Below are 27,183 nucleotides of genomic sequence, written 5' to 3'. Positions count from 1 at the left end.
AGAGACCCAAGCTCCAGGCCCGGCCCCGCCCTGAGGTTCCAGGGAGAAGACCAGGCCGTCGCCCACTGCCCGGCGTCGGGGAGGAAAAAGGAGGAGCCTCTGTGTGCCCACAAGTCCGGTCGCCCAGGGAAGCTCGGCTCGGTCTCGCAACCCCAGCGCACTGGGTCAGGAGACCTCAAAGGCTCCGCCGCCAGCGCCCCCAGCGCCCCGAGCGCTCACTCCGCGCGCCCCACCCCAGCCCTGCCCGCGCGCCGCTCCCGCCACCCTCGTCTCAGTCCCCGGGCCGGAAGCCCCCTCCCCTCGCCGCGCAGCCCCTCCTAGTCCCTCTCCCTCCGCGGGTGCAGGAAACCTTCTCCGCCCCGTCCCGCCCTCTTCCTCCAGCGGCAGCTCCGCCCGACTCCTCCGTCCAGTGCCCCGCCCCGCCGCCCCCTCCCCGGCCCCGCCCCGGCCCCCCGGAAGCCTCTCCCCGCCCCCGGCCCCGCCCCCCCGAAGTTTCTTGGGCCCCCGGCGGCCGGCGGGACAGAACGCCGAGTGTCGCCGCCCGGCCGGGCGTGGACGCGGTGGCCGAGCCCGCGCAGCGCCGGGAGCGAGCGGCGGAGCGGGGGGACCTCGGCGGACGCACCATGGAGGAGGAGGTGAGGGCGGGGCCCGGCGGGGCGGCGGGCCGGGGTCCTCGAGCCCCTCACGGGGATGGCGGTCCTGGGCTCAGGCCCTCGTTCCTGTCCGCCCCACTCGCGCCGGTCTCACCCTGGGAAGAGCCTGGGCAGACTGGGCAGGGGCCGGGGACTGGATCCGCACAGGGCACTTCGCAGACCGAGTCCGCCTTCGTTCTCTCTGACTTTCTCACCAGTTGTGGGGCGTCATGGTTGTTACTGTTCCCATTGGATCGACCAGGAGACTGAGACTCCAGCGAGTTCGATGACTTGCTGAAAGTGGCCTGGGTGACTGGGTTCGAACCGCGGTTACCGTTGACTCCCCGTACTGGCCAGGTCGGATCCTGACTCCGTGTGTGTGTGTGTGTGTGTGTGTGTGTGTGTGTGTGTGTGTGTGTGTGTTGGGGGGGTTCCCGTCTCAAGGATGTGACCATGCCTTGGTGGCAAGAGGACTGAAGAAGTTGCTTTTTTCTCCTTCGTATAAGTCTTTGTATCTCCCCCCTCCACCCTCCGACTCCCTCCGCCCCACATCCGTCTGAGCTGCTGTAAGGAAGGGATCGAGAGTCAGGCCCACCTAGGTTCTGATCTTGGTCCCTGCCTTCCCCACCGGAGGACTGGATCAGCTGTGTCCCTGGATCCTCCTTCTACCCACTCAGAACACTCTTGGTCTGGGATCGGGTCTTGCCCCTGCCCCTGCCCTTTACTTACAAACTCAGTTCTCCCAGCACCCCCATTATCTCAGGGTCCAGCATGCTGCAAGCACTTAATATATGTCTGGAATGATTACCTTAGAAGGAGCGGCCTGTAGGGTCTAGAGGAAGGTCAATTTGTTTCTTATCCCCTGAGGGGGTCCCAGCTTCAGCCCCTCCCAGCCCAAGGAAAGAAGAATGTCTTTGCCTCCGTGGATGGGGAGGAAAGATGACTCTCTCTGCCTGGGAGGAACCCTGGCTAGCTGGGAAGCCCTGAGTGGACCGGGCTGCTGTGTCCTCTCAGTGCCCATCTCCCACTTCCCCGGGCCATGGATAGGAGCAGCTAGGCGGTCCAGGCTCCCTCTAGGCCAGGCCCTGCCTTTCTAAGGGATGGTAGATAAGTCACTTCCCCTCTCAGCCTTCATTTCCTCTTCTACAAAATATCGGGCCTGTCCTGCTCCTCCTGGCCTGACAGTATGATTGTGGCCCCTTCTCTCAGTGGGTGAAGGTAGAGGGCAAAGTCAGGCCTCTGTGATTTGCTGCCCTGTCTTTCTTGCTGTCTGGCGGGGCTGCCATCTGCCTGCCCCAGGCCCCTGCTGCAAAGTCTGGGCTCTCTGGCCAGGGCCCCTCCCCTGCTCCCAGAGGATGTGGGTCAGGATTACTCCATCTCCTGATCTGCTCTGGCCCCTGATTAAGGGAAGTTCTCCGGACACCTCCGGGGCACAGCTCAGCTCTGTAGTCCCTTTGCTCTTGCTCTTGAATCTCTCCCATTGCCACTTTCTGACTCCCAGATGCCCCAAGCTCTCTGAACACCTGGGCCATCTAAGGTCTTGCCCACTTTACCCCCTAGCCCCTGCAAGCCTTACCCCCATGGTAGGGGCTCCCTATCCGTACTCCCCTTTGACATCCCTAACTCTGCGTTCCTCCCACTTCTCACAGTAGCTTCCCTTTGTTACACTAGGCCTCAGTGCCCATCTTTGTTTCTCTAAAACACCTCTTAGGTCACAGCCACACGTTCTGCCCCGTGATCCCAGGCCATCTTCATCAGCTCACTTTCACAACTCACTTTCAGCCCTCCTGTTAGCTTTCAGCTTCCTCCTTGTGCCCAGCCACCCTGGGCCAAGGTTCCTCAGCCTCAGTGACCTCCTCTGTGCAGTGGGCTGGTAGCTCCTGTCAGACTGAGGCTTGGGGAGGAGCTGCTGGTCTGGGCACTGGGCATCTGCCCACCTGTGTGCTCCTGTGTGCCTCTGTTCCTCATTTGTAAAAGGAGGAGGCTGGGCAGTGATGTATATGCAAGAGCTGGGAAAACTGAACATCACTGCAGTTATTATGGCTGCCACTGGAGTAAGGGTGGAAATCCTGGACCTAGGCTTTCCCATCTCTGCTCTGGGGCTCTGTCCTCTGCCAGCAGCCATGCCTTTCCCTGGCTTCTAGGCTGTCCACTTGCCCTCACCCATCTAGAGACAAGTAGGGCAGTGTCCTGTCCCAGTACTTTTTGTCCCACGGAGTAATCTCTTGTCCTTTCTGGGCTGTACTTTCTCTTTCTGTAGTAAAGAGGTTGAGGGTGCAGGGTCTTTGAGAACCTTTGGTGCCTTGCCTTCTCTGGACCAAGGTACGTGTCTCTTCCCCTCCTCAGAGCCCTACCCAAACCCTGCCTTGGGCAGGGGTCTCCCAAACTAACTCCAAGCCCTTACCTCATCAGAGAGCTAGGACCAGTGCATCCCTCTGAGCAAGTGCTATGTCTCTGCCAATAGGCTGGAGCCTGTCAAGCCAGAGATTCCCCCCTCCACACCAGACAGGGGACTTTTTTTATGCAGGGTCTCTGTTACCCCGCTCAGACTGGAAGTTGCCCTGGGGCAGAGCCTGTGCTTCCTCTCTCCAAATGCCCCAGCACAGGACTCCGACATGGTGGCTTCTTAGTAGAGTTGGGTCAGAACGTCACTGGGTTTAGTCAAAGGGCACAAGTTGTCATATTCTTCCTGGGATGTGAGGTGCCAACAACGTTTCTGCTGGTCTCTGTCTCTCGTAACCTGTATTGTGGTTCCATCTGTCCCCTTCCGTGTACAGGATCGAGGTAAACTGGCTTTTTTTTTTTTTTAATTGAGTGGTCCAGGGGAGGCAGGCTGGTGCCCAGGGGTGCCTCAGGAGCTGCTCACAGTGGGCAGGAAAGGGCCTGGGCGAGAAGGGATGGGAGGGGAGAGGGCAAAACAGGAAGAACAGTGGTCAGCTGCTCAGTGAGGAGAGGAGGCAGAGAAACTGGGCTGAGCAGGACAAAACCTCCCCTGTGAACCCTGCCAAGAGGAGGGGCCCCTTATTAAAACTTACTGGGGCATAGCCAGGCCCCCTGGAGAGAGGGGATCTGAGGGGCAGAGAAGGGGGCTGGGTGGAGGCAAGTAGGACTCTGGCCTCCAGCCAGGCCTCCCCTGGGTGGCTGTTTCTGTGGCTGGGCTGTGGTTCGCACCATCTGCAGCCCCTTGGTTGTCTCCTCCTCCATCCCAAAGTTCTGTCCCGCCTAGTTGTGCCCTGGTCCCACCCATCCTTCAAGGACCTGGGCTTGCTTCTGTAGTTCATCCAGTCATGGTATTCTCTGGGCTGCACCAGCCTAGAAGTGACAGTGATCTAGGCACAGGTTCCAGCCCTGGCCCTAGGGAGCTTCCAGAGGGTAGAAAGTTTTCAGGAGAGGTCACTAGTGGAAAGAGTTTAAAAGGGGTGTGAAGGGCCGGGTGCAGGGGCTCATGCCGGTAATCCCAGCACTTTGGGCGGCCAAGGCAGGCGGATCATGAGGTCAGGAGTTCGAGACAGCCTGGTCAATATGGTGAAACCCCATCTCTACTAAAAATACAAAAATTGGCTGAGTGTCGTAGTGGGTGCCTGTAGTCCCAGCTACTCGGGAGGCTGAGGCAGGAGAATTGCTTGAACCTGGGAGGCGGAGTATGCAGTAAGCTGAGTTTGCACCATTGACTCCAGCCTGGGCAACAGAGTGAGACTCTGTCTCAAACAAAAAAGAAAAGAAATGGGTGAGATCCCATGGGGTGGTAGTTGGGCCCCCTGAAAGCAAGAGGCAAACCTGGAGCTCAGAGGTGGGGGGTAGGCAGCAGCTTCACACTCCACAGACCTCACTGCCTTGTTTAAGAGAGACCAAGAGGTCTGCCCATCATGTGGAAGGCCTGGGAGGGGCTAGTGGTTCTGTCCTTGCTGTTGCTGTTGGGGTAGGAGGGTTGTCAGTGTGAAATATGAGGGTGGGGTTTCCCATTTCCCCATCTTCCCTTCTAGCCCTGGGCCTGACAGCCTGCAGGGGTCGCTGGAGGGGTTAGGCCCCTGAGGATGTCAGTGGTGTGATGTGGGGAATGGGAGTCAAGTTCATGGTGGAATGGGAAAGCCTTTCCCTTCTTGTCAAAGGGTGCTGAAGAGTCCCTCTTCTCCTGGACAGGGTGGCTCCTAACCAGCCAGCCTCCTACTTCCTTGTTCCTATATCCGAGAAGACTCTTGTTTTTTTTGGAGATAGGATCTCATTCTGTTGCCCAGACTGGAGTGCAGTGGTGTGATCTTGGCTTACCACAACCTCTGCCTCCCAGGCTCAAGGAATTCCTCCTCTGTCAGCCTCCCGAGTAGCTGGGATGACAGGCACACGCCACCACTACCTGGCTATTTTTTGTATTTTTAGTAGACACAGGGTTTCACCATGTTTTGGCTAGGCTGGTCTTGATCTCCTGACCTCAAATGATCTGCCCGCCTCAGCTTCCCAAAGTGCTGTGGAATTATAGGCATGAGCCGCCATGCCCGGCCCTGGGAAGACCATTTGGGACCACCCTACTTCCCCATTTCTCTTGCCATCTATAAGTTAGGGAGAGACCCCGAGGGGGGACCCCACATTCCTAGAGCTCCTGGCGGTCTGAGGCCAGCAGCTATAGACCAGGAAGGCCTTGTCTTGACTTGGGAACTGGGCCCAGGGAGAGAGTCCCTGAGAGCCAGAGGGGATAGCAGTGACAATAGTAACAATAATGATAGCTGCTATTTACTAGATTTAGGGTATCCTGGGAACTGCCCTTTATGCCTTGTCTTTATGCAGCAACAAACGTTTATTGACCTCTTATTATGTACCAGTCACTGTCTAGGGTACTGAGGGTACAGGAGTGAACAAAACAAAAATCCCGCCCTCAAGGAGTTGGAGTCCTTACAGCTTCTGCTGTTAATAGCTCCATTTCACAGATGAAGAAACTGAGGCTTAGAGAGGTTAAGTGATTTGCCTCAGTCTGCATGACTGCAGCTTCTAAGCCCAGTTTCCCCAGCACCAGAATGTGCAGTTCAAAAGGGAACAGGGGCCCACAGTGAAAACCAGGCCGGGGCTCTTCTGACATGACAGAGACCAGGGAAGCCACGTCTGCCCAGCTCCTGACCATGCTTACATCTGTCTGGACTTGTTCTTCCAAAGGCAGCTGTGGCCACAGGATATCCCTGGGGAGAGGCACACCTCTTTTAATTGGGGTGCCTTTTTTGAATTTTATGTAAATTATAACATAGTCAAAATTAGTCTGTGCTAATTTCCTTCTAGCAGCCTCTAGATTCTGACGCATTCTTGATCCCCTCTCCTCCCTGCCCCCCACCCCACTTCACACTAACTACTCTGGGTACCAATCAGTGAAGCAAAGTGGTTAGCAAAGGGGATGTATTTTTATTTTCATTTCACAGGTACCTCTTGAGCACCCGTTATGTGTAAAAGAACAGGGCTGGGTGCTGGGGACCCAGAGGTGGATCTGACCCCAACCTCATCTGGTAGGCATGTACCTGGTCCTGGTACCCAGCCACCCAAGCAGGCAATCAGTGGGGCACAAGATGTCAGTGGCTGGCCCCAAGGCTCCAGGGTGCCTACCCAAGTCCAGGAGAAGGGCTTGAATTTAACTTTTGTGCTAGCCTTTTGTTAAAGACAGAATCCCTGGAACCCTCACCAGATGTGGTGGCTACCCTAAGGTCCTTGTCTGGTGCGGGGAGGAGGGGAGAGGAGCCTCCTGGAGCAGGAGGGGCTGCAAGTGGGTTCTCTGGAAGCCTAGGGGTGGAAAGGCAGATTGCTACTCAGCCTGCCTATTCTTCCAATCTTTGTTCCGGGTAGCCTTCCTGGGCCACCCCAACCTGAACCGGGTCCCCCACTGTCCTCTTGCTGCCCCCTGTGTGTTTCCTACATAGGACTTCAGACAGGTTAATGGGTTTATGCCTGGGTATTTATTTGTTCAAGTCCTATTTCCCTGGACTGTGAGCTCTGTGAGGACAGGCTGCCTTACTTTTATTCTCCCGTGATGTAAGCACTCAGTACATTTGTTGACTGATTGAATGAACATACTGAGGCAGAATGGTGCAGTGGGAAAAACATGGGCTCAGAGAGATCTGCTTTGAATTCTGGCTCTGTCCTCTAGCCATGTGACTCTGTCGAGTCATCTCTCCATTCTGAGCTTTAGTTTGCTATGACATGTGCATAATGAGGCTACCATCTTTTTTTTTTTTTTTTTTTTTGAGACGGAGTTTCCCTCGTTACCCAGGCTGGAGTGCAATGACGCGATCTCGGCTCACCGCAACCTCCGCCTCCTGAGTTCAAGCAATTCTCTTGCCTCAGCCTCCGGAGTAGCTGGGATTACAGGCATGTGCCACCATGCCCAGCTAATTTTTTTGTATTTTTAGTAGAGACGGGGTTTCACCATGTTGACTAGGATGGTCTCGATCTCTCGACCTCGTGATCCACCCGCCTCGGCCTCCCAAAGTGCTGTGATTACAGGCTTGAGCCACTGCGCCCGGCGAGGCTACCATCTTGAAGGAGAGTTGTATGTGTATCAAATGTTCTATAGTGGCTCAGAGTAAAGTGGCTGCTGCTATTAGTGCTGTTATTAGCTCTGATCCTGGGTCAGGAATATCTGTCTTGGGGGTTGTGGGGAAGCTCGCATAGGATGATGTCATTAGGTACTTAGCATAGGGACATATCCCTTGTGTGACCTGTGAACCCGTGACCTGTGATGTGTGTGGCCCCATGGTAGCAGTCCTCAGAGCATGTCCTGCTGCTGTGTTACAGGGTGTGAAGGAAGCAGGCGAGAAGCCTCGGGGAGCACAGATGGTGGACAAGGCTGGCTGGATCAAGAAGAGCAGTGGAGGCCTCCTGGGTTTCTGGAAAGACCGGTATCTGCTCCTCTGCCAGGCCCAGCTGCTGGTCTATGAGAATGAGGTGAGGACCTGCTTGGCCCTGGGGTTGGGGTTCTGGGACAGGGCAAAGTAAAGGCATCTCAAGCTAGTAGGAGGACCTTGGTTCTGGCGCCAGAAGACCTGCTCCACTTTTGCCATGCTGTGCAACCTTGAGTGATCACCTAACCCTTTCTGGGTCTCTGTATGGGGTCAGTACCTCCAGGGGCAAATCTAGGGTTTCTGGATGAGAATTCTATTTTTTTTTTTTTTTTTTTGAGACCTAGTCTTGCTCTGTCACCAGGCTGGATTTCAGTGGCACAATCTCACTTCAACCTCCACCTCCTGGGTTCAAGCGATTCCCCTGCCTCACTCAGCCTCCTGAGTACACGTGCATGCCACTATGCCTGGCTAATTTTTATTTTAGTAGATACCACGTTGGCCAGGATGGTCTCAATCTCCTGACCTCATGATCCATCCCTCTTGTTCTCCCAAAGTCCTGGGATTACAGTTGCGAAGCATTACGCCTGGACTTTTTTTTTTTTTTTTTGAAATGGAGTTTTGCTTTTGTTTCCCAGGCTAGAGTGCAATAGCTCAATCTCGGCTCACTGCAATCGCCGCCTCCCAGGTTCAAGTGATTCTCCTGCCTCAGGCTCCCAAGTAGCTGGGATCATGGGCATCAGCCACCACATCCAGCTAATTTTTTATTTTTAGTAATGACAGGGTCTCACCAGGTTGGCCAGGCTGGTCTCGAACTCCTGACCTCAGGTGATCCACCCATCTTGGCCTCTCAAAGTGCTGGGATTATAGGCGTGAGCCACCACGCCCAGCCGAGAGCTCTTTGAACTGTATGTACACCTAGTACGCAAGTCTTTTCCTGTCCCTGGGCAAGGTTCCATGAGTGAATGTTGTAGAAAACTGAAGCCTGCTCCATTCAGCAGTGGTAGTAGAAATAATAATTAGTAGGCCATGCTTGGTGACTCATGCCTGAAATCTCAGCACTTTGGGAGACCGAGGTGGGCAGATCACTTGAGGCCGAGAATTCAAGACCAGCCTGACCAACATGGAGAAATGCTGTCTCTACTAAAAATACAAAATTAGTTGGGCTTGGTGGCGGGCACCTGTAATCCTAGCTACTCGGGAGGCTGAGGCAGGAGAATCACTTGAACCTGGGAGGCAGAGATTGCAGTGAGCCAAGTTCGCACCATTCCACTCTATCCTGGGCAACAAGAGAGAAACCCTGTCTCAAAAAAAAAAAAAAAAAGAAAGAAAAAGAAAAGAAATACTAATGAGCACTCGTACTTGTTTAGAGGTGTGCTCTTACATATCTCCCTATGACAATCACAGTAGTCCCATGAGAGTGGTTATCATGTTTCATTTTACAGCAGAGGATACTGAGGCTCAGGGTGACAAGATGACTGTTCAGGATCTCTCAGTAAATAGGGGAGTTAGGTCTAGAATCCAGTTCAGTGTGCTTTCCACCAAGAGACACCAGCGAGTAACTCCAAAACTTATTTTTGCTAGAAAATCTCTAAAATACGTTAAATATTCTCTGCTTTCTTCAACAGAAGATGCTGCCTAAATAAAATCTTTCCCTGGTTGCTCAGTGTCACCTGTCAGACCCATCTGCAGAGTGGGTTCTCCAGAAGCACAGGGGCAGAGAGGAAGATTGCCTCTCTGTTTTGAACTGGAAGGCTGTACTTCTCAGCTTTTCTTTGTCCTTTAACATCAAGCTGCTGGTTACCACTTCTTTTTTTTTTTTTGAAACGGAGTTTCGCTCTTGTTATCCGGGCTGGAGTGCAATGGCGCAATCTCAGCTCACTGCAGCCTCTGTCTCCTGGGTTCAAGCAATTCTCCTGCCTCAGCCTTCCAAGTAGCTTGGACTATAGGTGCACGCCACCATGCCCAGCTAATTTTTGTATTTTTAGTAGATACAGGGTTTCACCTTGTTGACCAGGATGGTCTCGATCTCTTGACCTTGTAATCCACCCACCTCGGCCTCCCAAAGTTCTGGGATTATAGGCTTGAGCCACTGTGCCTGCCCTCTTTTTTTTTTTTTTTTTTTTTTTTTTTCCTTATGATGGGGTTTCACCATGATGGCCAGGCTGGTCTTGAACTCCTGACCTCAGGTGATCCACCCACCTCAGCCTCCCAAAGTGCTAGGATTACAGGCGTGAGCCACCGCACCTGGCCTCTTTCCCCACCCCACCCCCATCTCGAGACAGAGTCTCACTGTGTTGCTCAGGCTGGAGTGCAGTGCCACGATCTCAGCTCACTGCAACCTCTGCCTTCTGGGTTCAAGCGATTCTCCTGCCCAAGTCTCCCTAGTAGCTGGGACTATAGGCAGGTGCCACCATGCCTGGCTAATTTTTTTGTATTTTTAGTAGAGATGGGGTTTCACTGTGTTAGCCATGATGGTCTTCATCTCCTCACTTTACGATCTACCCGCCTCGGCTTCCCAAAGGGCTGGGATTAAGGCGTGAGCCACCGTACCAGGCCTGGTTTCCACTTCTGCTGTCCTTGTGCCTCTAATAGTCCTCACATCTTCCCACTTCAGATGCTTGTTCCCCTTCTGATTTCAGCAGGCATGGGATTTGGACAACCAAGGATGCTAAGCTTGTGTGTTAAATAAACGTTAGTAAAGATACAGGTGAAGACTTGAGGAAGAAAAGGGTTTTTTCCTTGTCGATGCCATTTGTGTGCTGAGGTTGAGGCTGTCAGAGGGCCCATCCACGGAAAACAGTCCATCCACTGAAAATGCCTTTGACAGATGAATACCTGGGGAGGAATTGGCCTGGGGGCAGAAGAAGGGGGAGCCTGCCTCTTCCTCATCAGCCTCTCCTAGCCTGCCTCAGGATATCTTGGCAAATTCACAATTGTCCCTGGCCAAGAAAGATTGGGCAACCTGGATCTAAGTGTTTAAAGGAGCTGCCTTGGAGAAGCACCTAGCCTGACTTGCTTGAGTCACGGGCTCATGGAGTTAGGGTGTCAGAGAAGCAGTGGAGGAGGGCAAGGGAATGAGGGTGTGTGGACAGCATCCCCAGATGTTCTCTACTGCTGCCCCCACCAAAATAGGATGTGCCAAAAAAAAAGGATGTGCCACAGTTGGGAATAAGGCAGCAGGGGGATATTTTTACCAATAAAGGAGGTTGTCACAGCTTCTTCCGGTGCCAGCTGCCATGAGTTAAGTGACAGGCTTTCACTGTCAGTCTGTCAGGTACTGTCAGACTTGTCCTAAACTGCCTCTCCACATCTGGCCACGGCTGGGAAGCAGGAAGGATTTTACATCTCCCAAACATGAAAAATCCAAATCACGCTTTCTTTCCTTTTTTAAAAAATATGCTATTAAAAATGTAAATGCAGTTTCAAGAATTTAGCACTTGGGGGTGAGGGAGCTTGGCCTGGGAGTAGGAATTGAGAAATGCTTACTAGTTCAATTCCTCTTTCTGATGTAGGGAACTAGGCGAATGCGAATGGCTCTTGGCTGTTTCTTTGCCATCAGAGAGGCTGACATTCCAAAGATGCTTCCCTCACCCATTGCCTGCTGGTTTATCCGTTTTTCTGAGCTGCAGAAGAGCTGGGATGATTCAGTGTCTTGGGTGGGGTGGAGAGGAGACCCAGGACAGGCAGCTGTTTCGAGCTCAATGTTGGCGGTGGATAGACTTTGTGTTCCCAGGCAGAGGAAGGGTGTATTTGGGCCAGTAGTGGTTCAGTTAGTGGAGGCCTGTGGACACAGGGCAGGTAAGCTATTCTCTTCCAAGCAAGGATTTTTCCCTGGGCAGTTTCCCTACTCCAGATTCTGAGGGAGGAGGAGACTTCCTGGGATCTCAATCTGGACTAGGCACTCAGAAAACTGGTCCTATAGGCCGGGTGCAGTGGCTCATATGCCTGTAATTCCAGCACTTTGGAAGGCCGAGGTGGGCAGATCACGAGGTCAAGAGATCAAGACCATTCTGGCCAATATGGTGAAACCCCATCTCTACTAAAAATACAAAAATTAGTTGGGCATGATGGCATGAGCCTATAATCCCAGCTATTCGGGAGGCTGAGGCAGAAGAATCCTTTGAACCCGGGAGTTGGAGATTGCAGTGAGCTGAGATCATGCCATTGTACTCCAGCCTGGGCCACAAGAACGAAACTCTGTCTCAAAAAAAAAGAAAGAAAAGAAAAAAGAAAACTGGTCCTATCTATATTCTGCTTGAGGGCTGATGCTTCTTTTTCTTTTTCTTCTTCTTCTTTTTTTTTTTTTTTTTGTGGTGGAGTCTCGCTCTGTTGCCTGGGCTGGAGTGCAGTGGCTAGATCTTGGCTCACTACAATTTCTGCCTGCTGGGTTCAAGCGATTCTCCTGCCTCAGCCTCCTGAGTAGCTGGGACTACAGGCTTGTGCCACCATGCCTGGCTAATTTTTGTATTTTTAGTAGAGAGGGGTTTCACCATGCTGGTCAGGCTGGTCTAGAACTCCTGACCTTGTGATCCACTGCCTCAGTCTCCCAAAGTGCTGGGATTTCAGGTGTGAGCCACCGCACCCAGCCAAGGGCTGTTCCTGGAGGGTGCAGTTGGGGAAAGAGAAAGATGAGCAGATACATAGAGAATGGGGTAGAGAAAGACAGCCAAGCAGGGAGCAGGACTGTGCTTTCCCATAGCAGGACTCTGCTGCTAGCACCTTGTGGGGTGTTTGCATCTGGCAGGTGCTTTGTAGATGTTTGCATGCTCCTAGCAGTAAGTGATGGTACGGAGAGCACCCAAGTTTAGGGGTTCATAGTCGGGGGCAGGGGAGCTTCTTAGAGCAAGAGGATTTTTTCCGGCCCATGTGTTTAGTTTGAGGAATCTGGAAGGTATTGGGGGCTAGAGATTGCAAAGGGATGTATGGATGGAAGCAAAAATGAGAAAAGGTACTTGATTGAACCTGGTTGGGAGAGATAAGGCCACGTTGGCCATCTCTTCCCCTTTCTTTGAGGGGCTGATGAGAGAGTAGATTAGTGGTTATCTACATTAGGTGTATGTTGCCCAGGCTGGTAGCAGTGGTTCTGAACTGTTTGCATCCAGGCCTGGCGCGGTGGCTCATGCCTGTAATCTCAACTCTTTGGGAGGCTGAGGTGGGTGGATCACTTGAGGTCAGGAGTTTGAGACCAGCCTGGCCAACATAGTAAACCCCATTTCTACAAAAATTAGCTGGGCTTGGTGGTAGGCACCTGTAATCCCAGCTACTTGGAGGCTAAGACAGGACAATTGCTTGAACCCAGGAGGCAGAAGTTGCAGTGAGCTGTGATCATGCCACTACACTTCAGTCTGAGCGACAGAGTGAGACTGTCTCAGAAAAAAAAAACCAAAATTTGCATCCATCAAAATCCCTCAGGGCAATTTCTCAAAAGACCTACAATAAAAAAGAAAAAAAGAAAAAAAAATCCTTCAGGGCTAGTTAGACCTCAGATTGCCAGGCCCACTCCCCTAGGTTTATGATTGGGGAGGAGTTTGCATTTCTAACAAGCTCTCAGGTGGTGCTGATGCTGCTGGTCTAGGTCCCACCTTGGAGAACCCCTTGTCCAGAGCAACCTACTGCCTGTGACTGGAAGGAGTGTGCTGTGCTGGAAAGGGCCCTGGCCTGGGAGTCAGAGGCCGTGGTTTGAGTTGGAGCCCTGCCCATTATATTTGGGTCTGTGTCCCTAGGGCAAATCCCTTCACCTCCAGGCCTCATTCTTTCCTTCTCTAAAATGAGGCAGATACAGGGCTCCAGGGTTTCAGGGTTATTGTGAGGTTCAGGAGACTCAGGGATACAAAAGTGCTCGCTATGCATGAGGTTTCTTCAGTTAAACATCAGCAAGGGGTTCCTTAACTTTTTGGCCAGTTCCAGGGTTGTGTACCCTCCCCTAGCCAAAGATCTGCTTTTGCTTTCCTGGGCTTTCCTGGATGAGAGTGTGTCACACCCAGGAAGTTCTTCCAGTTGGGTCTTCCCTGGAAGAGGCCCAGTTGACCACCATTAAGGGAGGAGCTTTTCCCAGGCAGCTTGCTGGAGAGGCAACTGATAGGTAAAGCCCATGGAGAAAATGGTCAAATGTCAGGGGTAATGGGCAGGAAGACAGCCTGGCTGGTGTCCAGAGATAGCCTGGAAGAGGCTGGGCACTGTCCTGGTCACAGGCCCTCCTAATGATGAGGCCTCCGAGCGGTGGGGTGGGGATTGGGATGCACTTGAAGGAGCCCTTGGCCTCTTGCTTGCACGTAGCTTGCAGCCTTGGATGAGGTGTTGCTCTCCCAAGCCAGAGATCAGCAGAGGATGATGCTGAGTGAGGAACACAACTTAGGAATTGCTGTGCTGAAGGCGGGCATGTAGCCCCAAATGTACCTTGTTCACACTTCCCTCTGGCTCTTCTGGAAAGCCATTGTCCCCTGCCCCCATCCTACTCCCTGCCTGCCATTTTGCGGCATACTGCATTCTTCTTCTGGCTGTATCTCTACAGATCTCTGCCTGGCCTCTGGGCCTGTCAGGACCCCAGACACCCTTTTCTTACCTTCCCTAGCTTCCCCTCCGTCTCCTCCTCTGGCCTTAGGCACATTCCCACCTCTAGGCTATGTGCCCATCTCTCATCTGGATGGGGAGCCTCGTGGGCGTCCCTCCAGCCAGCACATACTTGCCATGGTCTGGACACCACATCTTGGTGACTGATTGGCAGCTTGAGGTCCTCCCTCTGAACAAGTGATGTCCTTGCTGAGTGAGATCAGGGTCTGCGGCATGAGTGGTTGAGGGTGGTGGTGGGTCTGACCATCACCAGCTCATGTCCATTCTGTCTCCCTCCCAGGATGAACAGAAGTGCGTGGAGACGGTGGAGCTGGGCAGCTATGAGAAGTGCCAGGACCTTCGTGCCCTCCTCAAGCGGAAACACCGCTTTATCCTTCTGCGATCCCCAGGGAATAAGGTAGGGAGATGCCTGCTGCTGCCCATCTCCCTCTAGGCCAGAGTCTGCTTGGGAGGCCTAAGCAGGTCTAAGGCAGGGTTGGCCCCTTGAAAAAGCCTGTTTTCTGTTGCATGTGGCTGAGGCTCAGCCCTAGCAGCCACCATAGGTCAGACCTTTACTCATTTTGTCTCAGAGTCTTCCGAGCCCCTAGTTGATAAGAGATACACTTAGGGCTCTGCTGAGAGAGCTCTGCTCCCCTCTTCCCCTTCCAGGCCTGGGGCCTCCATCTCAGGCTGTAGTTGGAAAGGAGCCTTTGGAAGGTGGGGCACTTGGCCCTGGGGGAGGCCCAGGGCTGAGGCTGGAGAGCTGTGGATGAGGCCTCCACCCAAGCAGGCCCCAACACCCTGACGTAGCCTGGGGCAGAGGGGGAGGGTGCAGCCTCCCTTCATCCCAGGCCTTTCTGGGTGGACCCAGCCTGGATTCAGGACTAGGAGGCCTGCAGCCCCCCTGGCCTTTCTCCCCTTACACTTTCCTTTCTTGGCTGTAGCTGGGGAAGGTCCCTGGCTTGAGAGAGTTTTTCCCTGGGACTTGCTGTGTGTGCAGATGAAGTTTGCTGTTTGCAACACATTTCTCTGGCAGGGAGTCTGGTGGGTGTTGACACATGGTGTAGCTTCACAGATGTCAGGAGTGAGTTCGGATTCCAGGCTGGCGTGCACCAGCACCCCTCACCAGCTTGCATCCATCTGCAGCTGGGCTATTCCTTGCCTTGTCCTCTGCATGTCATGTGGAGCCTCGCAGAATAGGGCTGAGTCACAGAGGTGGGGGTTGGGGAGCGAGTCTGGTCTGGGCCTGCTGGAAGCCAGTCTGTTTCTTCCCCAACTTTAGGGACTAGGAGCCCAATCCTCTGCAGTTCCTGAAGGAGACCATGATGCTTTACTCATTGACCCTTTGTCCTACTCTGCAGGGAGTGGGAGCAGAGAAGCAACCAAGACAGCAGTGGTGGGGCTGTGGACACTAGGGAGCTGGAAGTGCATCCCAGGGTAGGGGCTGTTTTATAGTGTCATGAGGGCTCATGGGACTGGGCCCAGGTTTCACTTGACATCTGCTGCTTAGGGATGTGACAAAAACAGTCACATTTTAATATTTCCAGCCCTGGAGCCCCTACCCCGTTCTGGGGAGCCCCTGCTCTGTCCTGGAGACCCCCTTCCTTCCTGAGTGGGCACTGTGTATGTGGATGTGTGTTTGAGAGAGATGAGATGCAACGTAAGTTCTGTGTGAAGATCTGCCATCTATGTGTCTGGCCCTTGTGTGTGTACCTTTTTTTATGCAGGTGAATGTCCACCTGGCCGTGCGTCTGTCTGGGTGTGTGTCTTAGTGTGCTATGTGGATGTGGGGTGGAGGGGGACCTAGCCTCTCTGGCCTCTGCTGGTGCTGTTCTGTGGGCCATCTCTTTTCCCCAGCTCTGAGAATCAGCTGGTAGTAGACTAGGTAGGCTGGGCTCAGCTCGGGGTGGGACATCACCTTCGGAGAAGCCTGTTTGTGCAGCTGTGTTCTCAGCTGCTTCAGCCAACACCCTCCTTCCCAGCCCCCAACCCTGTAAGAGTTTAGGCTGGCTCTGAGAACAGGACAATTAACTGGGAGATCGGGCTGTGGAGCAAGTGCTGGGTGCTTCGGATGAAACGGTGCAGCTTGGTTCCAGCTCAAGGGCCCCTGACCCTCCCTGCCCGAGGAGCTCACACAGATCGGGGCTCTTCAGAGGTCAGTTGGTGGATCTGGCCCAGAGCACCACATTCCCACATCCTCTCACCCTCCTTTCTCAGCAGCCTGGGTGTTCCCTATCCTCAGTGAGGCCTCCAACCCGGCCAGGAGGTCACATGACCCTGGCTGTCTGGTCCTGAGGCCGCCTTTTTTCCCCTCTAATCAAATAAACAAAGACTCCAATGTCTTACATGCCCCTCTCCCCCTGCTTCTCCAGCCCCACATCCCTGCCCATGAGGTCACAGGCAGACGCTGCCAGGAAGCAGGGTGGCCACTGCTGGGCCTTGCTGCCCTGCTGGTCTCGGCCTGCTTGGCCCTTTCCTCTTCCCCTCCCATTTTTTTCCTCTCTGCCATTTTGTCCTTCCCCTTTTCCCAGGCCTTGTGGGCCTAGTCTGTGGCCAGACCTGTTAGCCTCTAAGCTCCTGGCAGTGCCTGTGTCCCTGGGGCTTCTTGGACGTTCTCAGGCAGGGACCTGTACAGCCTGTGGCCCTTCAAGGATGGCTTGCAGGGAGAGGTGCAGATTTTTAGTATTCCTTTTTTTTGAGACAGGATTTCACTCTGTCACCCAGGGTGGAGTGCAGTGGCATTATCTCAGCTTGCTGCAACCTCTGCCTCCTAGGCTCAGGGGATCCTCCCACCTCAGCTTCTGAGTAGCTGGGACTATAGGCACGTACCATCGTGCCTGGCTAATTTTCATATTTTTTGTAGAGATGGGGGTCTCACTATGTTGCCCAGGGTAGTAACTTCTTGGTATTCTAATTGTCTCTATTCTGGTCATCCTTGTGGAATGCCTGGCTCGTTTAGCCAGATACAGGATTCTTTAGGGTGGAGCTGGGTCCTGTTTAACTTTGCTGGCTTTCTCCTATGGGAGCCTTTTGGCTTGCACAATAGATCTTCTCTGAAGCCATTTCTGCTTCTCACACGGGAGAAGAGAGCTGAGGCAGCCTGCCTCAGTTGGGCCAGTGGGGAAGGAGCTGCAGTTTGGGCTGGGTCCAGTGGTTCTGTTCTTGTCCCTTTGAGGTCCAGAGTAGTGAAGAGAGTAGAGCTTGGTGATCTGACTCCCAGGCCTGCTCTTCTCTGGCCTCCTGCTGTTCTGTCGGCTCTTGGGTTCGATTGTACACTTCTCAGGCTCCCTGGATGCTAAATCCTGCACCATGTAGGGGGCCCACCAGCTCTGAGCCTGTGAATAGGAGCAGCAGCTGGGTAGAAGGGCTGGCCCCAGACTCCCTTTCTAGCAGGCCCCATCAGAGTTGGGTGGCCTTTGTGACCCCAGATGCAGTGTGGTCCGTCCCTGAGTCCCCAGTGGCTCTGATGGCTGGTCTGAGGCAGTTGCCAAGGTGCCCTGGGGTTTCTGACTTAACTGAAGATCTGCTTCCAGGATCGAATTTACTCTGGTCATGCAAATGAGCATTTGGCTATATCTGGTATGGTCGGGGTGGGACCCAGGGCCCTGTATGAGGAGGAAGCAGTGGCAGCCAGGAGCAAATTATATAATGAGGATGCTGAGGGGCCAGGCTGACCTCAGTGTTACATAACTGGAGAGTGGAGGGAGGGGAGGCACTATCTAATATCAGGGCAGAGGATGGGCAGTGGCGACCGCCAACAAAGAACTAGGGCATCTTGGGGTCAGAGAGTAGGCAGTGGTCCAGAAATGGTGACGGAAGGAAACTTGGGCCAGTTCATTAATTTTTTGGCTCATTCATTGAAGAACTATTTACTGAGTACCTACTATGTGCCAGGCCCTGCTTTTAATCATGTTTAATTTCCTCAGCATTGCTTGGTAGTAGGCAGTGTTATCCCATCTTACAGAAGAGGAAACTAGAACTGTTTTGTCCAGAAGGAAGGCAGCGGTGCTGATTCCTATTACTGAGTATTCACTCTGCCCCGCTCCGGATTTAGTACTTTAGATACATCTTTTTTCCCCCAATTAAAAAAAAAAAATTGCCGGGCGCAGTTGGCTCAAGCCTGTAATCCTAGCACTTTGGGAGGCTGAGGCGGGTGGATCACGAGGTCAAGAGATCGAGACCATCCTGGTCAACATGGTGAAACCCCGTCTCTATTAAAAATACAAAACATTAGCTGGGCGTGGTGGCACGTGCCTATAATCCCAGCTACTCAGGAGGGTGAGGAAGGAGAATTGCCTGAACCCAGGAGGCGGAGGTTGCGGTGAGCCGAGATCGCGCCATTGCACTCCAGCCTGGGTAACAAGAGTGAAACTCCGTCTCAAAAACAAACAAACAAACAACAACGAAAAAAATTGTGGTCAAATGTAATGTACATTAAAAAAATACATACCAGCCAGGTGCGGTGGCTCATGCCTGTAATCCTAGCACTTTGGGAGGCTGAGGTGGGTGGATCACGAGTTCAGGAGTTCAAGACCAGCCTGGACAAGATGGTGAAACTCCATCTCTACTAAAAATACAAAAATTAGCAGGGTGTAGTGGGAGGTGCCTATAATCCCAGCTACTTGGGAGGCTGAGGCAGAGAATTGCTTGAACCCAGGAGGCAGAAATTGCAGTGAGCCGAGATTGAGCCCCAGCCTGGGAGATAAGAGTGAGATTCTGTCTCAAAAAAAAAAAAAAAAAAAAAAAAATTACATTTTCACCGGTTTGAAATTGCACAGTTCAGTGGCATTAAGTATCATGATGTTAGGCTGGGCGCGGTGGCTCAAGCCTGTAATCCCAGCACTTTGGGAGGCCGAGGCGGGTGGATCACGAGGTCGAGAGATCGAGACTATCCTGGTCAACATGGTGAAACCCCGTCTCTACTAAAAACACAAAAAAGTAGCTGGGCATGGTGGCGCTTGCCTGTAATCCCAGCTACTCAGGAGGCTGAGGCAGGAGAATTGCTTGAACCCAGGAGGCGGAGGTTGCGGTGAGCCGAGAACGTGCCATTGCACTCCAGCCTGGGTAACAAGAGCGAAACTCCGTCTCAAAAAAAAAAAAAAAAAAAAAAAAGTATCATGATGTTGTATAGCCATAACCACCATCCATTTCATAACTCTCCATCGTGCAAAACTAAAACTCTAAGCCCATTAAATAATAATGCCCCATTTCCCCTCTCCCCAGCCCCTGGCAACTACTACTCTCCTTTCTGTCTCCATTTTTGACAACTCTAGATACCTCACATAGGTGGAATCATATGGTTTTTGTCTTTTTGTCTCCAGCTTATTTCACTTAGCACAATGTTTTCAAGGTTCATCGCTGTTGTAGCATGTGTCAGGTTTTTCTTCCCTTTTAAGGCTGGATGATAATCCATTGCACATATAGACCACGTTTTGCTTATGCATTCTTCCGTCGATGGACACTGAGGTTGCTTCCACCTTCTGACTAAACAATGCTATGAGCATGGGTGTACAGATTGGTTACATCATTTTAAAAATGATTTTCATGGTTCCATGAAGCAGGTTCTGGTGGTATTCCCTTTTTCAGGTGAAGAAACTGAGGCCTGAGGTCAGACAGCTGTAAGTGGTGGACTGTCCCACTCAGAGGCCCTCCTGCTATGTCCACTGCACAAGGCAGCCCCTCAGTTTCCATGGCCTCACTCCTTCCTCTCATTTCCTGTCTGGCCATTGGGCCTGGCAGGGTCAGGCTTCTCTGAGCCCTCTGATTCTAACAGGAGCTCAGAGGTCCTACCTGAATTGGGAAAGGACCCATGGGTGGTGTGGGGTGGGTTTGGGTGTAGACTGTGGCTATTTCTACTTTACAGAATAAGTGGAAGCCCAGAGCCCAGGCAGCTGGCCTGGGGGAGTCCTGTAGAGCAGGACCAGATCCGAGCTCTTTCCACAAGAACAAGCTGATTCGAATCCAGACCCAGCTGCATGCTGGTGGGCAGTGGGAGGGCTTCTCTGTGAGATCTTTCCCTTTCCTTGACCAAAGCCCCAATGTTGTACTTATTGTGGGGACATTTTGGTTTGACTTTGGGATCTAGGTTAGGAAGCCTCCTTAAGATGCCAAATGTGAGCTTTGTTAAACATCTGCCATCTACTCCATCCATCTTGCCCACAGGTCAGTGACATCAAATTCCAGGCGCCCAGCGGGGAGGAGAAGGAGTCCTGGATCAAAGCCCTCAATGAAGGGATTAACCGAGGCAAGAACAAGGCTTTCGATGAGGTGCGATGCAGTCCATGGACAGCTCTGCGTCTCCTCTCCCACTGCGTGTGATCTAGGAGAGGACCCTGCCCCTCCTCATCCCAGACCACCCCTTGATTATGTCGCTGCTCTGGGGCATTGTTGCAACCTTCTTTAGTCCTCAAGACAGCCCTCCATAGGAGGGATGCTTCCTTGTTTTATAGATGAAATGAAGGCCTAAGGAAATATAGTAACTTGTCTTAAACTGAAAAGCAGTTAAGTGGTGGGCTGGAACTGGACTGGTGGCAGCATAAATCCTTTCTAAGCCTGGCCTTAGCTGGAAGGAGCAGGTGGGCGCAGGCCAGAGAGTGCTACAGAGTGAGCCAATAGTTCCCTTTTCAGTTTGCCCATGAGGTCCAGGCCAGGCTGGCTCTCAGCTCTGGGCCTCCCTGGCTGTCTGCAGTGACCATTCAGCCCTGCAGACCTCAGCCCCCTGTCCTGTATTGGGGACTGTGACAGCGGTAGCCACAATCTGGCTTGGGGCAGGCAGAACATCCCATGGGGCCAGGATCTCCTAGGGAGATTTGCCTTTGACATCATGGATCCTTGGTTATTTGGCCTAAAATGGACCTGGGGGCCACCTACAGTGATGCCTTGGATTATGTCAAGGAGCAAATCTTCCCAAGCAAGTCCCCTCTTAATACCCAGGTCCCTGACTCCCATAGCTCCTGTGTCACGTCCTGTGTGACATGTTATATTCAGCCTTTTACTACCTGGGGAAAAAGCGTCCCCGTTCCATGGGAGAGGGATGATAGGACATATCATAGGTACTGGGGGAGGCCACAGGAGCCGTAGGCTGGGCCTCAGCCCGCAATCCACTCCTCCACTGAGGGACAGAGACAGTTGGAGTCGCACATGGCCCTGAGTCCCCATTCCCCATCATAGGGGCAGGCTACTCCATGGTTCCAAGTCCGGACCTCCCATGTGACCCTTGCTCTGAGGCTTCCCAGCCACTCCTGACTCCTTTTTGTTACCCTCAGAGAAAAGATGCTGCCCTCCAGGCTCCTAGGCTCAAGGGGCAGAGGCCCTGCTCTCTCCTAGGTTCTCCCCAGGGGTCCTAGAAGAGTGGCACAGGCCAGGGCAGACCTTTTCTAGAAACCAGGCACCAAGGGAGCATGGGCTGCTTTCTGCCTTCTCTTCTGGATAAGCCCCAAAGCCACCTCAGGGCTGCTTAGATATTTGTGATGGACTTGGGCAAGGGCTGATGGCCCATATTTGGGCAGGAAGACTGAGGCAAATGGCAGCTGCAGAGAGGGAGAACCTCAGACTCTGGAAGAGACCCCAGGTGCATTGCAGAGTCAGAGAAGCAGAGGCCATAGCAGGGAGATGCCCAGAGAGGGCAGTGGTAGGGTACTGCCCCTGCTTCTGAGCCAGGTCCAGCCTGGGTACTTCCCACACTCCCCAAGGCTTGGCGGGGGCTGATCTGGTTCCTCCTCCCTCCAGGTAAAGGTGGACAAGAGCTGTGCTCTGGAGCATGTGACACGGGACCGGGTTCGAGGAGGCCAGCGGCGCCGGCCACCGACGAGAATCCACCTGAAGGAGGTAGGGCCTTGCCCAGTGTGAATGGGGGAGGTTAGTTGAGCCTGGGACCTCAGCTCCTTTGGACGGCAGCCAGGCTTGGGGCTACATTTTTCCCGAGGACACCTGGAGTTGGGGCTTCCTGAGGAGTAGACAGGAAGTGATGGGGCACCTATGTTAAACGTGCTTGGGGTGTGGACGTCCCTGAGCCTCTAGCCTTTTTCATTTGTTTAATCCACACGAATGTTGAATCTGTCCTTAGCCAGAGTTGGTGCCAGAGGGAACCTGAAGCCCATTAGGCCAGTCCCTGCCCCTCAGAGCTCAGCTTCCAGCTGAAAAATAAGCCTGTCCCGCAACTGCTCCAAGCAGAACTGTGTCTGATTTTTGTATGGAGGAAGGCTCTGGGAGCACCACAGGGAGCCTCTGGCATTTGAGCTGACCCTTGAAGGATGGGAGAGGTTCAGTTGGTGGACTTGGAGCGAGAGGATTCTTTGTGGAGGGAGAGCTATGAGCCAAGGCACAAGGACGTTTGAGGTACACCGAGAGAGCGGCTCCCTTTGCTTGGGAGATTGGTCTGAGAAAGGGACTGCAGGGAGGGAATTGTGGAGGCCTTGGATGAAGAAGCCGGGGACAGGAAAGGAGGGTGCATTGCAGAGGTCTGTTTGAGGCCCTGGGTAGGATGGGTTGGTTTGAGAGAGGGAAAGGCAGGGGCCTGGGGGGAGGTGGGGGCGATGGCTTTCCAGGCCCCTGGAGGGGATGAAGGAGGGGGTTGATGGGAGGACATTAGGAAGCCAGAGCCACCTGGGCTTGTGATGGAATCCAGGGATTGGACAGAGGGAAGGTTGTCCAAGGTGCCCCAAGCCTGGAGACTGGAAGTGTGGAGGCCCTGGGCACAGGCAATTTGGAGAAGGTCTGGGCAAGTGAGAGGAGGGAAGGGAGAAGCCTTTTAGACCAGTGGAACTAAGGCTTCAGGGGAGAATTTTGGAGGCCAAGAAAGAACCTCTGCAAATGCTACATTTAGGGATTGGAGGGAGGTCAGCCAGCAGCAGGGAGCCAAGGAAGAGGAAGCCAGAGGCAAGTGGCACATCTGGAGAGGGATGGGCACCAGACCTGGTGGGCATTGGCCAGGTTGGCAGCCACAAGTTATGGGCAGGACCGAGGTCAAGGCAGGCAGTGCCATTTGCAGCATACTTTCTAAAGGAAGGAGTTGGTGTGATCTGTCCTGGGGTGCAGGGCTGGGTTTGCCGGAGGGAAGGACCCAGGGTCACGGGAGGTTTGTTTTTGAGATGTGGCAGCCTGTGCCTGTCTGTCAGCTGAGGGAAAGGAGATGGCAGAGGGAGCACTGAGCAGGGCTGAGAACGGGCGTGGGGAGGGCCAGCCTTGGCCCTCTGCACAGAAGAGTTCAGGGAGGCAGCTGTGTGTGTGTGTGTGTGTGTATGTGGTGGTGGTGGTGTGTTGGGGGTGACTTTCTGGTGGTCCCAGTGCCTAATAGCATGTGTCAGCCAGATCCTGTATATCTGTAAAAGGGATTGAGAGCAACAAAGGACACCCCCTCTCTACTAACAAATAAAAAATTAGCGGCCGGGCGAGGTGGTTCAAGCCTGTAATCCCAGCACTTTGGGAGGCCGAGGTGGGTGGATCATGAGGTCAAGAGATCGAGCCTGGTCAACATGGTGAAACCCCGTCTCTACTAAAAATACAAAAAATTAGCTGAGCATGGTGGTGCGTGCCTGTAGTCCCAGCTGCTTGGGAGGCTGAGGCAGGAGAATTGCCTGAACTCAGGAGGCGGAGGTTGCGGTGAGCTGAGATTGCGCCATTGCACTCCAGCCTGGGTAACAAGAGCGAAAAAAAAAAAAATTAGCTGGGCATGATGGCACGTGCCTGTAATCCCAGCTACTCAGGAGGCTGAGGCAGGAGAATTGCCTGAACCCAGGAGGCGGAGGTTGCGGTGAGCCGAGATTGCGCCATTGCACTCCAGCCTGGGTAACAAGAGCGAAACTCCATCTCAAAAAAAAAAAAAAAAAAAAAATTAGCTGGGCATGGTGGTACATGCCTGTGGTCCCAGCTACTCTGGAGGCTGAGATGGGAGGACTGCTTGAGCCCAAGGGGGTCAAGACTACAGTGAGCTATGATGCCGCCACTGCATTCCAGCCTGGGTGACAGAGTGAGACCCTATCTATTTTTTTTTTTTTTTTTTTTTTGAGACGAAGTTTCACTTTTGTTGCCCAGGCTGGAGTGTAATAGCATGATCTGGGCTCACTATACCTCAGCCTCCTAGGTTCAAGCAATTCTCCTGTCTCAGCCTTCTGAGTGGCTGGGATTACAGGTGCCTGCCACTACACCCAGCTAATTTTTGGTATTCTTAGTAGAGACAGGGTTTCTCCATGTTGGCCAGGCTGGTCTCAAACTGCTGACTTCAGGTGATCCGCTCGCCTCGGCCTCCCACAGTGCTGGGATTACAGGCATGAATCACCATGCCCAGCCAAGAGACTTCATCTCTTAAGAAAAAAAAAAAGGGTGAGGGGACAGTAAGGATACCAGCCAGGACCCCCACCATCTGAGGGACCTTGGGACTGCCTGGCCCTGCTGGGGCCTCTGAGGCTTCCTGGGAAGGTCTTTTTTTTTTTTTTTTTTTTTTTTGAGACGGAGTTTCGCCCTTGTTACCCAGGCTGGAGTGCAATGGCGCGATCTTCGCTCACCGCAACCTCCGCGTCCTGGGCTCAGGCAATTCTCCTGCCTCAGCCTCCTGAGTAGCTGGGATTACAGGCACGTGCCACCATGCCCAGCTAATTTTTTGCACTTTTAGTAGAGACGGGGTTTCACCATGTTGACCAGGATGGTCTCGATCTCTCGACCTCGTGATCCACCCGCCTCGGCCTCCCAAAGTGCTGGGATTACAGGCTTGAGCCACCGCGCCCGGCAAGGGAAGGTCTTATGACTATGGGGCTCCTGGATATCCCTGCTGGTCCCTGGAGCCTGGTGGGGGTGGGTAGCTACCTGCTAGTGCAGCTGTTCTCTGGCAGTCAGCTGTGGTCTGGGACCACATCTCATGACATGAGGAGAGTGGGCACAGGCTGCTGAGCAGCTGGACAGCAAAGGCTGGAGAAAAGCCGGCAGGCAGAACAGAGGTCTCCGGGAAGGGCAAGCAGAAGTAAGCGAGCTTGAGACTAACTGGGAGAACTCTATTTGAGTCCTGGTCCTGTCTCTGGCTGACGAACTGGCTGTGGGGATCCTGGGTATGGTGGCAGGTAGGTGGGTTATAGAGAAGGGAACCTCTGAAGGTCATACAGCTTAGTAGGAGTTAGATACAGGGCTGGGACTCCATCCCCTGCCACCCAGGCCAGTATAGTTGCCCCTAAAGAGTCTCTCTCACCAGCTGGAAGAAACCAGTCTAGGGCTCCAAGAAGACCCTGGCTGTGACTTTCCTGGCCTGTGATTCCAAAACAGGGAATTCTTTGGCTGTGAGGGAAAGGAGAGGGAGATTCATCAGGAAATCAATTCAGCCTCTAATCAAGTAGCCCCCAGAAGTCAGGACAGAAGGGATTGGGGGCCCGGGGCTGGGGGCTTAGACAACCTGGATGGGAGAGTGTAAGAATGTGTGTCAGTGGGCACACCTGACCCAATGGCTCATCAGCCAAGATGATGCCTATATACTATTCCCCCACCAGGTGGCCAGTGCAGCTTCTGACGGGCTTCTCCGCCTGGACCTCGATGTTCCGGACAGTGGGCCACCAGTGTTTGCTCCCAGCAATGATGTCAGTGAAGCCCAGCCTGGGGAGATACCCCGGGCCCTCATGCCTCCTACCAAGCCTTCCCTAGCACCTGAGACCACCAGCCTTGGTGACAGGGCAGAGACCCTTGTCGGGGAGAGAGCCCCAACCCCTGTCTCAGCAAGCTCTGAAGTCTCCCCTGAGAGCCGAGAGGACTCAGAGACCCCAATAGGGGAGGACAGTGGCTCGGAGCAGCCTCCCAACAGCATCCTGCCTGACAAACTGAAGGTGAGCTGGGAGAACCCCAGCCCCCAGGAGCCCCCTGCTGCAGAGAGTGCAGAACCCTGCCAGGCACCCAGTTCTGAGATGTCTGAGGCTGCCCCCAGGGAGGGTGGGAAGCCCCCTACACCCCCACCCAAGATCTTATCGGAGAAACTGAAAGCCTGCATGGGTGAGATGAAGGCTTCTGGGCCACCTGCTCCAGGCACAGCACAGGTCTCAGTGAATGGTGTGGATGACAGTCCTGAGCCTACCAAGCCATCCCAGGCTGAGGGCACCCCAGGAACCCCCACAAAGGATGCAACAACGTCCACAGCACTGCCCCACTGGGACCTGCCACCTCAGTTCCATCCTCGCTGCGCCTCCCTTGGGGACCTGCTTGAGGAAGGCCCTCGGCGTCCTTTGCAGCCCAGGGAACGGCTGTATCGGGCGCAGCTGGAGGTGAAAGTGGCCTCAGAACAGACGGAGAAACTGTTGAACAAGGTGCTGGGCAGTGAGCCGCCCCCTGTGAGTGCCGAGACATTGCTCAGCCAGGCTGTGGAGCAGCTCAGGCAGGCCACCCAGGTCCTGCAGGACATGAGAGATTTGGGAGAGCTGAGCCAGGAAACACCTGGGCTAAGGGAGAAGCGGAAGGAGCTGGTGACCCTCTACAGGAGAAGTGCGCCCTAGGGCCTGCTGGGCCGGAGGTACCATCCCTCCTGGCCATCCCATCAAGTCCATCCAGGCCCAGCCCTGCTGAGAAATGTGCTTCTGCCTCTATAGCAATGGCTGCAGGAGGGTCATTGGGCATGTCAGCATTTGGCCATGACCTGAAGAAACTCCTGCCATCCTTCCTACCCTGCTCTGGCCAGTGGTGCCAGGTGCCACCCAGGGGTACTGTCTGGCTATCTGGCCTGGCCTCTGGGCTGGGGCTGGGAGCACACATGCTGGGACCTATGCGTTTGTGTGGTCGTTCCAAACTGCCCTAGGGCTTTGGGGCCGGCACTTGGGGTTTCTGGGAATGACTTCATCTCTGTTCCCCATCCCTAGTAGTTTACATTCCTGACTTCTGAATAGAGCACAGCTGAGCCCCCTGCAGCCCCCATCTCCAGATATTCCCAGGCAAAGAGCCTCATGGCTAAGGCAGCCTCAAAGTTAGCCCCCTCCCATCTATTCTGAGTCCCTGCAGAGGCCTTGGGTCCAGGCTCTAGGTTCATCCCTCAGTTGGGGTGCATAGGACCCAGCTGGAAAACCTCTTGAGGCAGATTAGAGGACTCTTTGCGAGGAAGACATTTGCTGTGTGGCCTCTCTCTCTGGCCCTGTTTCCTTTTTTTGCAAAACAAGGGCATTTTCTGCAGCCCCTTCCTCTCAGGTGAGCTGTGATTGGAGGGCTTAGGTATGGAGGATTCAAGAGTGGAA

The 27,183-nt window shown here is 53.7% G+C and overlaps 1 protein-coding gene across 3 annotated transcripts; it reads left to right on the top strand.

The window, feature by feature from the left end:
- The first annotated feature begins 511 nt into the window (after nt 1-511).
- PLEKHO2 (pleckstrin homology domain containing O2) lies at nt 512-27,183 on the top strand. 3 transcript variants are annotated; one of them, XM_039469230.2, is made up of 6 exons: nt 512-635; nt 7,398-7,547; nt 14,295-14,411; nt 20,156-20,260; nt 21,722-21,820; nt 25,465-27,183. In XM_039469230.2, the coding sequence occupies exons 1-6, from the start codon at nt 624-626 to the stop codon at nt 26,452-26,454; spliced, it is 1,473 nt and encodes a 490-aa protein (XP_039325164.1). In that variant the 5' UTR covers nt 512-623; the 3' UTR covers nt 26,455-27,183. The 3 variants fall into 3 exon arrangements, with proteins under 3 accessions (XP_039325164.1, XP_074248924.1, XP_074248925.1); XM_074392823.1 differs by lacking the exon at nt 512-635 and adding an exon at nt 851-989; XM_074392824.1 differs by lacking the exons at nt 512-635; nt 7,398-7,547 and adding an exon at nt 15,355-15,430 and having other exon boundaries at nt 14,296-14,411.

The sequence above is a fragment of the Saimiri boliviensis genome, chromosome 2 (assembly GCF_048565385.1).
Source record: "Saimiri boliviensis isolate mSaiBol1 chromosome 2, mSaiBol1.pri, whole genome shotgun sequence".
NCBI lineage: Eukaryota > Metazoa > Chordata > Mammalia > Primates > Cebidae > Saimiri > Saimiri boliviensis.
The sequence above is the reverse complement of the archived record's forward strand: the minus strand, read 5'-3'. Positions and strand labels throughout refer to the sequence as shown.